The sequence below is a fragment of the Suricata suricatta genome, chromosome 12 (assembly GCF_006229205.1).
Source record: "Suricata suricatta isolate VVHF042 chromosome 12, meerkat_22Aug2017_6uvM2_HiC, whole genome shotgun sequence".
In the NCBI taxonomy this organism is placed as follows: domain Eukaryota; kingdom Metazoa; phylum Chordata; class Mammalia; order Carnivora; family Herpestidae; genus Suricata; species Suricata suricatta.
Genome location: NC_043711.1, coordinates 19,711,359 through 19,728,213, shown reverse-complemented (window position 1 = coordinate 19,728,213; position 16,855 = coordinate 19,711,359). Strand labels below are relative to the sequence as shown.

The following is a 16,855-nucleotide window of genomic DNA, read 5'->3' as shown; positions in this document are numbered from 1 at the left end:
AAAAACCCAATCTCTCTCTGGCCTTTGTTCTTTCAATTTTAAATTCTTGCCCTTTGACTTGCCTCTCCTTCCCATTCTTCCTTAGCTACTCCTACTTGTCCTTTACATTCTGGCTTGGAATACTTTCCCCTCTAAAGCCTTTCTCGGATTCCTCTGCAGGAGTTGCGTGACCTCCTACAGACTTCTGTAGCATCCTGTACTCAAGATACTTGTTTTTCCAACTGTCAGCTCTGTTGGATTATGAACCCTTTGATGGTGGGACTGCATCTTATTTACTGTTGTATTCCCAGCCCAGAACATAGTGCCACTTAGTAGTAGATTCAGTAATATTTGAATGATAGAAGAGAAGTTTTATTAATAAATTTATATATGTTTACAATTTGTATATAATATTAAATGTATTTATAGTAGAAGTACAAAATTCAAAATTTCCATTAACCATTGTCAAGAATCTGGAAGGGGTTGGTTATCTTGCCCTGCTTTATCCTTCTGAGAAAGTGTATGTAAGAGTAGGGCTTAAAAAAAGAATAGGGAATGATTTCTTCTGGATACTTTTTTTTAAGAGAGAGAGCGCATGTGTGAGAGCGGGGGAGTGGCAGATGGTAAGGGAGTGGTGGGGGGGGTGGAGAGAGAGAGAATGAATCTTAAGCACGCTTCATACCCAGTTCAGAGCCTGAGTTGGCCTCCATCTCAGGACCATGAGATCATGACCTGATTCGTAAATAGGAGTCAAGATGCTTAACTGACCGAGCCACCCAGGCCCCCCTTCTTGATATTCTTTGAGCTTTAATTTCTGTGGTTGCTGATTTGTTCTTTTGGGGGGGTGTTTGACTTTAAAGCTGCAGAATAAATAATATATGATCCCATCATGACTCAGTGGGTTATAATGAATAAGAGTTTAATTAGTAATTGTTAGGGATAATCTTCTTAAATACCCCTTAGGCAAGTGATGGGAATATATTAAGAGTTTATTAGACATCATTAATTTGCCTGGGTTGAATTTCAGATGAAAAGTATTCCTCTGTTTTTTTTTTTTTTAATAGCTGGTGAATGCATATGTGATGACAAGCCGAGAGCCCCCTTTAAACACTGCAGCTTGCAGACTCCTATTGGACATCATGCCAGGGCTGGAAACTGCTGTTGTCTTTCAAGAGAAGGTACTTGCTAAAAAGAAAAGGCATTTTGTTTTTAAATTGAATGTTGATATGTTTAATTTGTCTTTGTTAAGATAATTGTTACACATTTTTATAACAATATGTTATAGAAATAGTAAGAAATCAAGCAATAAGAAAAATATGAGTAATTGTTTTCATGAGTACTTGCTGCTAAGGTGCTATGTATCTTAAAGTTTTAAGATAGTATGTTTAAAAAAATTTTTTTAATATTTATTTTGAGAGAGACAGCACGAGTTGGGGAGGGGCAGAGAGAGAGGGAGACACAAAATCTTAAGCAGACTCCAGACTCTGAGTTGTCATTACAGAGCCCAATGTGGGGCTAGAACCCACAAACTAGGAGATCATGACCTGAACCGAAGTCAGACTCCTAACCAGCTGAGCCACCCGAGATGCCCTGGTTAAGATCGTATGTTTTTATTTTTTATTATTTTATTTTATTAAAAAACATTTTTTTAATGTTTATTTTCGAGAGACAGAGAGACAGAGTGCAAGCAGGGGAGGGTCAGAGAAAGAAGGAGACACAGAATCCGAAGCAGGCTCCAGACTCTGAGCTGTCAGCAGAGAGCCTGATGTGGGGCTTGAACCCACGAACTGTGAGATCATAACCTGAGGTGAAGTTGGCCGTTTAACCGACTGAGCCACCCAGGCACCCCTATTAAGTATTTTTTAATGAAAGTGTGTTGATTTTTGGCAGATTCTTTTTGTATCAATTGAGATGGTCAGATGGTTTACCATTAATTCACAGTAATTTCACACTCATTAGTTTGGTGCTAGATTGATTTTCGTATGTTAAACCATAAATCCATTCATTGGTCGTGGTATATAATGCTTTTACTGTGCTGCTGAATTCAGTTTGCTGGTATTTTATTGAGGTTTTTTTGGTATCAGTATTCATAAGGGATATTGTTCTATAGTTTTCTTGTAGTGTGTTTGGCATCAGGATAATGCTGGCCTCATAGAATGAGTTTGAAGTGTTCCCTTATTAATTTTTTGGAAGAGTTTGAGAAAGATTGGTATTAATTCTTTAAATGGTATAGAATTCAGTGAATTTATCCTGAGTTTTTTTATTTTGGGAGATTTTTGATGACTGATTCAGTCTCCTTACTACTTAAGTCTTACTTAGTTTTTCTTTACGAATCAGCTTTGGTAGATTTTGTATATCTAGGAATTTGTCCATTGTATCATCTTACCTAAGTTATTCATTTTGTTGGTGTATAATTGTTTATAGTGTTTTGTAATTTTTTTTTTTATTTCTGCAAGATTGGTAGTAAGGTCCTCACAGTTTTATTTGTATCTTTAAATTTTATTTGTTTTTTTAAGTTTATTTATTTTGAGGAAGAGAGAAAGAATGGGAGGAGCAAAGGGAGAGGGGAAGAGAGAATCTCAAGCAGGCTGTATACTCAGAGCCTGATGTCGGGCTTGAACTCCTGAACCTTGAGATCATGACCTAAGCTGAAACTTAAGAGTTGGATGCCTGGATGCCTAACTGACTGAGCCACCTAGGTGTTCCTCTTTCAGTTTTGAGAGTGAGTCTTTTTTTTTTTTTTTTTTTTTTTTGGTCTTGTTCAAGATTTGTCAATATTCAGTCTTTTCAAAGAAAAACTTTTGGTTTCATTTTCTGTATTTTTCTATTTGCTGTTTTACTTATCTTCACTCTAATCTTTATTATTTGCTTCTACTATCTTTGGGTTTTGTTTGCTCTTTTTTTAGTTCCTTAAAGTGTACAGTTAGGTTATCAGGGACTTGAGGTCCTTCTTCTTTATTATTATTATTTTTAACATTTATTTATTATTGAGAGACAGAGAGAGACAGAATATGAGCATGAGAGGGGTAGAGAAAGGGGGAGACACAGAATCCGAAGCAGACTTCAGGCTCTGAGCTGTCAGCACGGAACCTGACACAGGGCTCAAACCACAAGATCATGACCTGAGCCAAAGTCGGACATTTAACTGACTGAGCCACGCAGGTGCCCCAAGATCCTTCTTTTTTAAATTGTATATATGTTTGCAGCCATAAATTTCCCTCTTAGCAATTGTACTACAACCCATAAATTTTGGTATGCATTCATCTCAAGGTATTCCTAATTTTCCTGTGACTTCTTTGACCCCTTGGTTGTTTAAAAGTGTATTAATTCCCACATATAAATTGTCCAGTTTTCCTTAGGTGTTTTCTCATTTAATTCCATTGTGATTGGAAAAAATTCCTTAAGTTCATTAACCATGTTGTTGCCTAACATGGTCTATCCTAGAAAATGATCCATGTGTACTTAAGAATATGTACTTAAGAAGAATGTATATTCTGGTCTTATTGGGTGGAGTATTCTTTATGAGTCTATTAGGTGTAATTGGTTTATAGTGTTCAATTCTTATGTTTCCTTGCTGATCTTCTGTTTGGATGTTCTATCTATTATTGGAAGTAGAGGTACAGAGTTTTTTTTTTTGGGGGTAATAAGTTTTGGAAATATATAGTGGTGATGGTTATTCAACATGGTAAATGTATTTAATCCCACTGAACTGTACACTTAAGAATGGTTTAAAAGGTTCAACATTATTGGATGTAAAAAAAAAAAAAAAAAAAAGAATCTAAACTCTTAAGAAAAGTCCAAGACTGTGGAGGGGAAATGGCCATTTGGGAAAGGAACCAGAGAACTAGTATATATAAAAATTACAGTTATTGAATTTAAAAACATAGTAGATGAATTAGAGTGAAGTGTAGAAACAGCTAAAGATAGAATTAATGAACTGGAAGGTAGTATAATATAACCAATAATGAAACCCCTAGAAATAAGAACTGAAAAATAGGAAAGAAGTTAATATATAGAGACTAGAACTAGGAAAGTTCAAAGTGTATAGAAAAGGAGTTTTAGAAGGAAAGAATGGGAAGAAAAGAGGAAGGCAATATGCAGGGAGGTGAGATAGGATTTTACAAATTAATGAAAAACGTGACCACTCAAGACCACTCAGGAAGCCCAGAGAAGAAATACCAAAGACAAAGAAAAGATCTAAAAAGCAACCAGAGTTAAAAAAAAAAAAAAAGATTCCTGTAAATAATCAAACAGAGCAGACTTCACCACAGCAGGAATAAAGGCCAGAGAATAGTAGAAAATGTCTTCAGGATACTTCTGTAAACCTAGAAGTATTGACCAAATAAATGGAAGGGGGAACAGAAATTCTGGGTAACATGTAGCTAGCTCGTTGGAATTAGTATTTTAAGGTTTTTATAGGAAAGAGGGAACAGTAAAAGACATTTAAAATGGTAAATATATTTTCATGTCAATATTTAAAAATTTTTTAAAGTTTATTTGAGAGAGGCAGAGTGAGCAGAGAAGGGGTAGAGAGAGAGAGAGAGAGAAAGAGAGAAAATCCCAAGCAGGCTCTGCACGGTCAGCATGGAGCCTGATGCTGGGCTCAAACTCATGAATCATGATACATGATCTGAGCTGACACAAAGAGTCGGACACTTAACTGACTTAGCCACATAGGCACCTCTCATGTCAATGTTTTAAAACAAAATTTCTCAACATATATTTTTCAGACTTCATTTTTTGAAAAGAGGTTAAAATGTTCAGAAATATATGGAATAATGACTGCACGACCTTAGGGAAGAGTTTGAGATACATAACACACAAAACTTGAAATACTGTTAAGTATGATTACATAAAAATTAAGAACTTATGTTTATCATAAAACACTTGTAAAAGATGTGTATTTCACAGGAATGGAAGCCTAAATAGTCAATAGGCATGAAAAAAATGTGGAACCTCATTAATAAATAATGAATTCAAATTATATGCAGTGCTATTTTTATACCCACCAGACTGCAGGTAAAAAAGTATGACTGTGGTCAAGTGTTGGCAAAGATGTAGAAAAAAAGAAGTATTTACTGTTGGTGGAAATGTGAATTGTTGCAGTCACTTTGGACAATAGCCTGGCATCCTCTGGTAAAGTTGAGCATGAACATATCCTGTGATGTAGCAGGGTTTTTTTTTTTTATGTTTATTTTTGAGAACAAGAGAGCACATGAGGGAGGGGCAGAGATAGAGGCGGACAGAGGATCTGAAACTGGCTTTCTTCTGATAGTAGATAGCCTGATGCAGGGCTTGAACTCATAGGCTGTGAGATCATGAACTGAGCTGGAGTTGGATGCTTAACCACCTGAGCCACCAGGTGCTCCTGATGAGTGGGGGAAGGGCAGAGAGCGAGGGAAAAATGGAATCTGAAGCAGGCTCCAGACTCCGAGCTGTCAGCACAGAGCCCTTATGCTCAAGCTCACTGAACATGAGATCATGACCTGAGGCAGTCATATGCCTGTCTGAGCCACCCAGGCACCCCCAATATTTGTGGTTTTTAAACCAAAAAATAGCAAAATATGGAGGTGAAGAACATCTGGAGGTACACTGCTCGGGATCAGACCCCAGCTCTGCCACTTATGTTACTTAACCTTTTTGTCAGTTTCCTTTTCAGCAAATACCTAATTATGTAAAGCTATGTGAGAAATTAATAAGTAATTATGTCTAAAGTCTGTCTTATGTTGAATGCTATTTGTGACAATTACGTGTAATAATGTAGGTGAATGTAAAGAACATAATGTTGAGTAATAACGTTGCAGAAAAATACAGTACCATGTGGTTTATACAGTTCAAAGCATATAACATTTAACAAAAGTTTTAACAAGAAAATTGTTAAAATTTAGTAATATAGGTACCTTTTGGGGAGAGAGGACACAGATGGTATAAGGAAGAATACATGGAAGGTCTTTATTAAATAAATCATGGGTAGCTTTCATTTTCTTTGGACTATCCATGTTTATGTGTATTATTTCATATTAAAAACTAATGAAAAATAAGTTTAGGATATGTGGAGTTAATAATTGTGCATTGTAAACTTCAAAGAAGAAAAGAATTTCTAGTGCTTCCCACTTTGGTCATGGAATATTTTGGGTCTCAAACATCTAAGGTGGGACTATTTTATGTGATTATTGATCATTAGCTTGAATTTCAATGGCTACATAGGAATCTATTTCACAGAATGCACAGATACTTTAAAACATTCAGACACTTTACATTTTTAAATTTTACAATCAACATTGAAATATCTTATTAAAAATTATTTCATAAGACTGAAATATTTGCTTATATCTTTAATTATGAAAATGATCTTTGCTGAATTGTACTATCTCATTTCCTTTACTCTAGGAGGGAATTGTTGAGAATCTTTTCAAATGGGCCCGAGAGGCTGATCAGCCATTGAGGACATATTCTACTGGACTGTTAGGAGGTGCTATGGAGAATCAAGACATTGCTGCCAACTATAGGGATGAGAATTCACAGTTGGTAAGAACTATGTTAGAATTACTTTCTGTATAAGGTGGGAGAGTATTCACAAGTTCTTTTCTTACTACCTGAACTTGAAAAGATAGATCTTATTCATTATATGGTCCTGGAGTATACCTATAATTTTTACATTTCAAGATAACTTTTTTTTAAGTCTATGTATTTATTTTGAGAGAAAGCAAGAGAGTGCAAGCTGGGGAGGGGAAGAGTGGGAGAGAGAGAATCCCATGCAGGCTCTGGTCAATGCAGAGCCTAATGGTGGGCTTAATCTCATAGACTGTAAGATCATGACCTGAGCCAAGATCAATAGATGCTTAATTGACTGAGCCACTCAAGTTACTTTTCATAATTAGTTTCCATTTTACTTTTTTTAACTTGAAAATAGCTATTTTTCATATTAGCAAGGATCATGATTATTTATACTGGATAAAGAATAGTGGCATTCCCTTTCTTTTCTCAACATTTGGATTATGAAAATTTGCAAACATACAGCAAAATAGAATTTTACAGAGAACAGCTATATACATACCACTTAAATTGTTTGTGAACGTTTTTACTAAGGTGGATGGTGCATATCTGTCCATCCACCTTTTCTTCTATTCATCCACCCTTTTTTGTTTTATGTAGTTCAATGTAAATTTCAGACATAATTTTCTTTTAAGCTAAGCATAATGCTACATTTAGTGTTGGCTCAAAAAATAAGTTCTTAAGGGGCGCCTTTGGTTGAGTGTCTGACTTTGGCTCAGGTTATGATCTCATGTTTCGTGGATTGGAGCCCTGCATCAGGCTCTGTGCTGACAGCTCAGAGCCTGGAGCCTGCTTCAGATTCTGTCTCCCTCTCTCCCTGCCCCTCCCCTGCTTGCACCCTGCCTCTCTCTCTCAAAAATAAACATAAAAAAATAAGTATTTAAAAAGTGAAAAAGTGGTGAACTTGAAAAATAGATTATATAATTATGTAGATGGCAATATCTAACAATACAATTTACAACAGATATAAGTTTGAGAAATCTTCATGTTTTATTTTCAGGCATTTTAGAAAAAAATCATGGGGCACCTGGGAGGCTCAGTCAGTTGAGCATCCGACTGTGGCTCAGGTCATGATCTCATAGTTCATGGGTTCAAGTCCTGCATCTGGCTCTGTGCTGACAGCTCAGAGCCTGGAGCCTGCTACAGATTCTGTCTCTGTCTTTCTCTGCTCCAACCCTCCTTGTGCACTATCTCTCTCTTTCTCAAATATAAACAAACATTAAAATATTTAAAAAATAATGAAATCAACATTCATAAATGAATATGTCTATGCCTCTTGAGGTGTGATGGTCAGCCCAGCTTGATCCACATAGATTAGCTATGAATGATGTGTGATGTGCAAATGTGGTTTGGGTTCTCTGGGAAATTTTATGAGGAATGAGACTTTTAGCTGTTGTTTATTTCATCAAGCTGTAAGAATTAGGTCAAAGTATTTGTCAAATCTTTGCCATTTCCATATACTGAAATAACTGCATGAGGATCTAGTTCTCCTTAAATGGAAATAAGAATTATTTATTAAGAATCATTTAAATTAAGATGGAGAAGAAATAAGGCCATTGACTCCAATATCTGTTAATAGGTGGCAATAGTGCTTCGAAGACTGAGGGAGCTACAGCTTCAGGAAGTGGCTTTGCGGCAGGAAAACAAGCGTCCCAGCCCACGAAAACTCTCCTCTGAACCTCTTTTGCCTCTGGATGAAGAAGCTGTGGATATGGACTATGGTGACATGGCTGTAGATGTAGTGGATGGCGAACAAGAGGAAGCCTCTGGGGACATGGAGATCTCCTTTCATCTTGATTCAGGCCATAAGACCAGTAGTAGAGTAAACTCAGCAGCCAAACCTGAGGAGGGAGGATTGAGGAAAAACAAGTCAGCAAAACAGGGTGACAGAGAGAGTTTTAGGAAAGCCAAGCAGAAGTTGGGTTTCTCAACATCTGATCCAGATCGCATGTTTGTTGAGCTCTCTAATAGCAGCTGGTCAGAAATGTCCCCTTGGGTGATTGGCACCAATTATACCCTTTATCCTATGACTCCTGCTATTGAGCAGCGACTTATTCTCCAGTATTTGACCCCCCTAGGAGAATATCAGGAGGTAAGTTTATTGGAAAGAATGCTATTCACACTCAGGGACTATTGTGCTTCTTTCTGAGATATTTTAGTTAGCATTTTATACTTTGATGAGTTTTTACTCTTATACAGAAAAGTCTTTGCCTCCAACTGTTGAAGTCTTATGCTACTGGTAAAGTCTTAAGTCACTTCAGATGTAGGTCTATTTGATAAAAGTGGGTTTGTATGCTTATAAAGGAGTGGGGGAGGGTAACTCATTTTTTAAAATCTTCTGTCTTCATAATGGAATAGCAAATATGTGAAAATAAACCCAGTGTTAAGATTTATTTTTGTCTTCATTTCAGTTACTTCCCATATTCATGCAACTTGGATCACGGGAATTGATGATGTTCTATATTGACTTGAAACAGACTAATGATGTCCTACTTACATTTGAGGCACTCAAGGTAAAAAGTTTTTAAGATTCTTTTTTAGTTAATCTCTACACCTGTGATAGGTCTCAAACTCACAACCAAGAGATCAAGTTAAATGAATAACATTGTGGCTATCATATAGTTCTAACCAACATGTAATTAATGAACAGATAACCTTTCTGTGATGTTTACAATATTAGGCAAATCAAATCTTTATGGTTTGGTTAAGAGAGACAGTCATAAGCCTATGATTTCTTATAGATATTATATATGTTATGAAAAAAATATGAGGCACAAAGGAAGGAGTATTATTTTCTTTCTGAGAAATGTTTCCAGAAAAGGCCTCTGAAAAAAGAAGTGATGCTCTCCTGGCTCTTTAAAGTTACAACTTTAAGGAAAAAATTAAAAAAACAAAAAAACCCCCAAAACCTTTATTCTTAATATTCTTTAGCCATACGCTCCAATAGAAACTTCAGTAATGGTGGAAATTTTCTATGTTTCTGCTTTTCAATACAGTGACTTCCAGTTGTATGAGCACTTAAAATAAGCTAGTGTCACTGAGGCATTGAATTTTTATCTTAAAATTAGTCTCATGTGGCCAATGACTACTGCCTTGGACAGCACAGTTCCAGAGTATACTGAAATGAAATAGAAATGAGGAAAGTTACCTTCCAGGTCCCAGAAATTTTAAATTTGGAGGAGGTCAGACATACCCTGTATAATGTATATCCCTGTATGTGGATGCAGTGTGTGTGTGTGTGTGTGTATAAATTCATTATACTTTGAACAGTGGAGTGCAGCTAGAAGTCAGAGTTCTCTCTAGTCTGAAGATCTTGCTTTCAGTTGCAGCATCCTGTCCTGAACAGGATATAGTGGAAGAGGGGATTTGGGCAACTGCTGTTTCCATAGGTTATGTATGAGGAATGGGTGTCATTATTCAACTGTTTCCATGCAGAATCATATAGGGGATTAAAATGATATAAGGGTGAAGAGGGAAAAGTTACAAGAGATCTTTCTTATGGGGAAATAATGTAGAAAGATGTGTACTCTTTTGTTCAAAAGGAAGATTCAGTTATATAGAAGAGGAGGATAGGTGTTGAAGTTAGAATAAAATTAGATTAAAATATAGTCATTTGAAGAACCAGACCTTATATTGAGATACAATATAAGGAGAGAAAGGAGAATCTTTGCTTACATGAGCAAAGTGATCTAGGTTATAGGCTTTGTATTTGTAAAAGTTGAGCCTGCTTATTAGTCTCTTTTCCCACCTACCTGTCTTGGCAGTGGAACTGCCACTTTATGGTAGGGACATAAGAAAAACTACATGCCGCCTTCTCAGGGTTGGAGGGGAACCATATATGGTTTAGCTACTTCTTGGAGGACAGACTTATGTAACAGACAAAAAGAGTAGAGGGGAGAGATTTGGATTACATATGAGGATTAGTCTGAATCTGGGTGTTGAGAGAACTTCTGAAGAAGGTACATAGCTGTTGTTTTTGCCATTAACCCTGGCAAGATTTATATCAAATTACACACTTTCTAGTCTGTCTTGTCTGTACTTTGTGCCTGCTTCACCATCTGGAAGTCGGTTTTTTTCCCCCCTCGGCTTTATTGAGATATAATTTACATACCATAGAGTTTGTTTTTGTTTTTGTTTTGTACCTTGGCATGAGAAACACGAGGGGGAGCTCTAGTTCTTCTAAGGCCCTGTCCACATTAGCCTGGGTTCAAGGTAGGGAAGTAGCCTGCTGCTTGTATTGTACTTCCTGCCTTTAAAATTGCCCAGAACACCAGGCCTACCCAGAATGGCTAGTGGGAATTGAACAGGAAGTTAACAAAACTTTAAAAATAACATACTTTTAAAGGTCTGTTTAAAGTACGTTCTGATAAGTTCCAAACATTTACTAGTTTGCTGAAGATGGTTATTTGGGGTTATCTATAATAAGGTTCAGTATAAAAGAAGACAAAGTTTGGTATTTTATTAGATGATGAGTCCATGACTGAGCCAAAACTAGAACACAGAGCTGATTATATTTAAAAAGATTAAAATGGGAAGTTTAAGAAAAATCCTTTAGGGAAGCTCGGTAATAATAAAATGGTTGTGGGATTATGCCATTGTTTATAGCAGTATTTTTCATTTCTTGTTTTTTACCTTTATGAAAACCTTTGGTGTTAGAAGGGAATGTTAGGATATCTTAAGAGTTTTTTTCCCCCTCAGCTTTATTGAGATATAATTTATATAACATGGAGTTTGTTTTTGTTTTTGTTTTGTTTTGTTTTTAATTTCCCTTAGCAGTACCTGTTTTATTTCTGTTGTGAGGGAGTGGCTGTTTACTTCAGAGGATTCCTTTTATTTAGCAGCTTGATTTAATGTTTTGTGAAAAGATTTTATAATTGTTCTAGATTGTTCCACAGTAACATGTGTCCTCTTTGTTTAGCACCTTGCATCTCTCCTGCTCCATAACAAGTTTGCCACAGAATTTGTTGCACATGGTGGAGTACAGAAATTATTGGAAATTCCTCGTCCTTCTATGGCTGCAACTGGTGTGTCCATGTGCTTGTATTACTTGTCCTACAACCAGGATGCCATGGAAAGAGTAAGTCCAATCCATTTAGAGTTTGGGAATGGGATTGGGTGAGGAGACACTTCAGCACATTCACAGAAAAAATGAGTAGTTGGGGTTAATTTTAATGAAAGAAGCAGAGAACATGAATATGGCTTTCACAAAGCATTCTAAAAATGGAAAATTGCTTACAAAAGATTGTTTTTTCTCCTATCTGAATTTAAAAAAAGCAGGGTAGATTAAAGTCTGGGGGCTTTATTTAGTTTTTGCCATTTTTGTTGTATTAGTATTAGTTCTTGGGCTCTTGTCAGATGTCATTCATGGAGTTGTATTTTGGATTTTAGAGTCAAATCTGTTATAAAAACAATTAGATGATGCTTTGTATGTGTTAACAAAGAGTGTGTGATGGAGATAATAAAATAAGTCCCCATTGTTCTTAGGTCTCCAGAGGTTCCCCATCTGGTTCTTCTGTTTTTCCAGTTAAGACTTGTTTATTTAGTGATTCTTTAAAAAAAAATGTGAATGAGTTACGTTGGAAAAATAATGGGTCCCTAGACATACCTAGGGAGGCTCTTATCATTTCCATGCCTGAAATATTTTTTTTTAATTAAAAAAAAATTTTTAACATTTATTTATTTTTGAGAAACAGAGACAGATCATGAGCAGGGGAGGGGCAGAGAGAGGGGGACACACAGAATCGAAAGCAGGCTTCAGACTCTGAGCTGCCAGCACAGAACCCAGTGCAGGGCTTAAACCCACGAACTGTGAGCCGAAGTTGGATGCTCACCCGACTGAGCCACCCAGGTGGCTCTGAAATATTTTTATAATGTTCTGTGTGTTGTAGCTCTTCTAGTAGAGTGAAGTTGGTAAATTCTTTTTGGGCTAGGTCTTGATTCATGTTTGTATATTTATTAATAAGGTAATGTTTTAGTTTTAATTTTTTCTCCTCTTGTGATCAACATTATGCAAAGATATGTATTCTGTGAATAGTAACCTAATCTATAAGTATGTGTACAAAATTAATTATGGCTAAGATAAAGTAAACCTGAGGAATGCTTTAGAATTCATTGATCTGTAGAAAACATCAAAATGTGTGTGAAATGAATCAGTGAGTGAATGGATAACAAACTTGTAGACTTTAGTATCAGAAAGTTCAGTCACTTTTACCACCTATAGATAGTCTATTATCTCTTTGAGCTTCTTTCTCATCTTTTTTATTTTCTTGAGACTGAGAGCATGCGAGTGGGGGAGGGGCAGAGGGAGAGAGAGAAAATCTTAAGCAGGCTCCATGCCCAGCACAGAGCCATCTCTGGGCTCAGTCTCACTACTGTGAGATCATGACCAGAGCCGAAATCAAGAATTGGATGCTTAGAGGGCACTTGGGTGGCTCAGTTGGTTAAGTGTCTGACTCTTGATTTCAGCTCAGGTCATGATCTCATCGTTTATGGGTTAAATATCCATACTGGGTTCCGTGCTGGCTGTGCAGTCTGCTTGGGATTCTTTTTCCCCCTCTCTCTTTCTGTCCCTCCCCGATTGCTGTCTCTCTCTCTCTAAAATAAATAAACTTTAAAAAAAAAAAAAAGAGTTGGATGCTTAACCGACTGAGCCATCCAGGCACCCTCCTTCTCATCTTGTAAGTGGGAATTGAGACCCTATGGAACTGAGCACTGTGAGCTAATGCTCACAGTATGTGAATGTAAATATTTGTAAAATTTGGCATTCAGTAAATATAGCTCAAATTTAAGTATCTAAATTTAGAGTTTTCAGTTTGGAATAGATTATCACAGAGTTTCATTTATAACTTAAGCTTTAAACTCAGAATGTGCAGAATACAATGATCATTACTAATATAGTCAGACAGCTAGCTACACTGGTGAATTTTTTGTTCCTTTTGAAGGTTCCTTTGAAATTTTTAAAAACTATGTTTTATTTTTATTTTTTGCAGGTTTGTATGCATCCCCACAATGTTCTGTCTGATGTGGTGAACTATACCCTGTGGTTAATGGAATGTTCTCATGCCTCAGGATGCTGCCATGCTACCATGTTTTTCTCAATTTGCTTCTCCTTCCGGGCTGTGTTGGAGCTCTTTGACCGCTATGATGGTCTTCGTCGTCTGGTGAATTTGGTGAGGTTCTCAACAGCTTCTTTTTGTGAGGAGTAGGGGTCTTGTTTGTCTTGGCTGCCTTTTAGTAGTGTTGAAGAGAGGAAGCCTTTTTTTTTTTTAAGATTTCATTTTTAAGTAATCTTAGCACCTAACATGGGGTTTGAACTCACAACCCTGAGACAGTCACTTGCTTCACCAGCTGAGCCAGCCAGGCACCCCAAGAAGAAGCTTTTGACTAGAAGAATTTTGCTATCATTCTTTGTGAATAAAGTCTTTTACCTCCCTGCATTTACAAGTTTCTCTTAAGTGGGTAGAGGACTCTGTACACTTGCTTTGTATATAGTAATCTCATAGGGGGAATTGTGTTGATAATTTTGATCTTCCTAAAAGCCATGGTTTGTGCCTGAATGTGTTTCAACATGATTACAAGCTACGTAATTTTTCAGTAACTGTTTAATGTTTTGCTTATAAATGGCAACCCTTAGCATGTTGTGTAGTCAAATATGCTTTGATGTTTGTCAGTCTTGTTGAACATAAATATTTACTATAATCCTTTTCCTCCTTTTACTTTTTCTTTCTGTTTTTTCCTTCCCTCCCTTTTGCCCCATCCTTTTGTCTCTTTCCTAATAGATCAGTACTTTGGAGATTCTAAATTTGGAAGATCAGGGTGCACTTCTGAGTGATGATGAAATATTTGCTAGCCGCCAAACTGGGAAACATACCTGCATGGCCTTGCGCAAGTACTTTGAGGCTCACCTGGCCATTAAATTGGAACAAGTAAAACAGTCACTTCAGAGGACTGAGGGTGGCATTCTTGTCCATCCTCAACCCCCGTACAAGGTGAGAGGACCTTGCATAAAAGGAAAAGTTTTAACTCTTGTAGCACTGTTGGGCCTAATACTCATTCAGATCAGTGGGGTTTATGTAGTATGTACATTGTTGGATTATACTTGCCCTGTGTGGAGGCAGAATACTTGAAAATGGATGTATCAGGGACTTGTTTTGTTTCTAGTTGTAAGTTGCTACTTCTCTGGGATATTAGAACTAAAAGATGAACTGAAGTGTGTATAAAAGGGCTTTCTTCTATGAAAAGTACTAGATTATCCTACCTCCTGCATGGAATTCTTTTTCTGAAAGGGTATGTCCACTACTCTACTTCTCTATCATTTTTTAACTTACTTGATGTTTTTTGGAATGAAGATATGTTTTAAAAATATCAAATTGAAAAGAAACCAGTTATTTTATGTGGTACTTCTTTTTCAAGCTGTGAAATATATTTACCAACAAATTGAACATTTTGCTATCTTTTTTGGCAAAATATATTCTGAGTCTAATTATAAATAAAAGATTAAACATACTATTTCATTTGTGGGCTGTTGACTCAATTGTGGAATTCGAAAGCTCTTATTACTTAGGTTTATCAAAACTTGTTGACTATTGAGATGTGATGGGGAAGGTAGCAGGCAAGTAATAGAGTTCTTTAATAACATGTATCTCTCCTTGTAGGCGTGTTCATATACTCATGAACAGATTGTGGAAATGATGGAGTTTTTGATAGAGTATGGCCCAGCGCAACTATATTGGGAACCAGCTGAAGTCTTCCTCAAACTTTCTTGTGTTCAACTCTTGTTGCAGCTTATTTCTATTGCCTGCAATTGGAAGACCTATTATGCAAGGTGAGATTAGAGAGAGGTTTTAAATAAGTTAGGTTCTGTCTTTTGGGTAAGTTGATGTTGGTTTGTATATAGTATATGCTTAGCAAACATTTGAGAAAGAGCATGTTAGTGGGGAGGGGCAGAGAGAGAGAGAGAGAGAGAGAGAGAGAGAGAGGGAGGGAGAGAGGGAGAGAGGGAGGGAAGGAGGGAGGGAGGGAGGGAGAGAGAATCCCAAGCAGGCTCCACACTTTGCGCTGAGCCCAACATGGGGCTTGATCTCATGACTATGAGATCATGATCTGAGCCAGTATCGAGTTGGACCCTTAACCAAGGTTCAGACACCCTGAGAACCACTGTTTTAGAGTATTAAAGTAGGTTATTATATTTATTTAGACTTTGTCAAAAAGATGATGAAAGCTCAGAAGATAACTAGTAATGTTATAAATACATTTTTGAGTGTAAATTCATATTTGGATTACTAAGAAAAAATAAATATATTGGGAATATATCCTTTAAAAGTTTGTTCCTGGGGCACCTGGGTGGCTTAGTCAGTTGAGCGTCCAACTTTGGTTCAGGTCGTGATCCTGCAGTTGATGAGTTTGAGCCCTGTGTGGGGCTCTGTGCCAATAGCTCAGAGCCTGGAGCCGGCTTTGGATTCTGTGTCTCCCTCTCTCTGCCCCTCCCCCACTCATGCTCTATCTTTCTCTGTCTCAAAAACTAAGTAAACATAAAAAAAATTTTTTTAAGTTTCTAAAAATTAAATACTTGTTTCTGTTTAGAATATACAGATCCTTAGAGAAGGAAATGATTCTCAGAAATGTTAATTTCTCTAGTTTTCCCATAATGTATATAAATATACATAATTGAGATCATAGTATTTAACCAAATTCATCTTTTTAATGAAATGATTCAATATACAAAAAGATACAGAGACTAATATAACCACTACTCAATACACAGGATTGGCATGTGGAGGCATTATTTGCTTCTTAATTCCTTTTTCTGCCTCCCCACAGTGACCAATCTTCTGAATTTGGAGTACATCTCTTCATTCATATTTTTATACTACACATATGTCTCTGTGTGTAAACAATATAATAATCTTTTGTGTGTTTTTAAATTATATGTTATCCTGTATGCATCTTCTGCAACTTGGTTTTTTTACCCTTATATTTTTGAGATGTATATATGTTGATATTTATTTGAACTCATGTGTTTCTATATTAGTTTATTATCCTATTGATGGACATTTAGTGTTTGTTACTTTTTGCTTTCAAATGAATGATACCACAAACCTTTTGGGGTCTCTTTGAGGATATGATATATATAGCTGGATTGTAGGGTGCCTGCATTTCATCTTTATTGGATGTTGCTTTATCATTTTCATCTCTCACCAGCCGGATATGGGAATTCTCATTTCTTTGCTCTTTTATCAATACCTGGTATTGTCAGGTTTTTTTATATCTTATGTTTTCTGTTTTATTAATGTTGTATTTTGAGCCTCTCCTACTTTTGTCC

General features: G+C 36.5%; 1 protein-coding gene across 13 annotated transcripts in view; it reads left to right on the top strand.

Annotated features, from left to right (window-relative positions):
* DCAF1 (DDB1 and CUL4 associated factor 1) overlaps positions 1 to 16,855 on the top strand; it is a 73,547-nt gene that overhangs the window by 17,035 nt on the left and 39,657 nt on the right. For all 13 annotated transcript variants that reach the window (XR_003900691.1, XR_003900693.1, XR_003900694.1 and 10 more), the window contains exons 5-12: positions 1,044 to 1,157; positions 6,370 to 6,507; positions 8,114 to 8,626; positions 8,946 to 9,047; positions 11,453 to 11,611; positions 13,524 to 13,703; positions 14,313 to 14,522; positions 15,189 to 15,358. Coding sequence is in view for 5 of the 13 variants with exons in the window: in XM_029916018.1 (XP_029771878.1) it covers positions 1,044 to 1,157; positions 6,370 to 6,507; positions 8,114 to 8,626; positions 8,946 to 9,047; positions 11,453 to 11,611; positions 13,524 to 13,703; positions 14,313 to 14,522; positions 15,189 to 15,358 (1,586 nt within the window). In the remaining 8 variants the exon portion in view is untranslated. The remainder of the gene's footprint in view (positions 1 to 1,043; positions 1,158 to 6,369; positions 6,508 to 8,113; positions 8,627 to 8,945; positions 9,048 to 11,452; positions 11,612 to 13,523; positions 13,704 to 14,312; positions 14,523 to 15,188; positions 15,359 to 16,855) is intronic.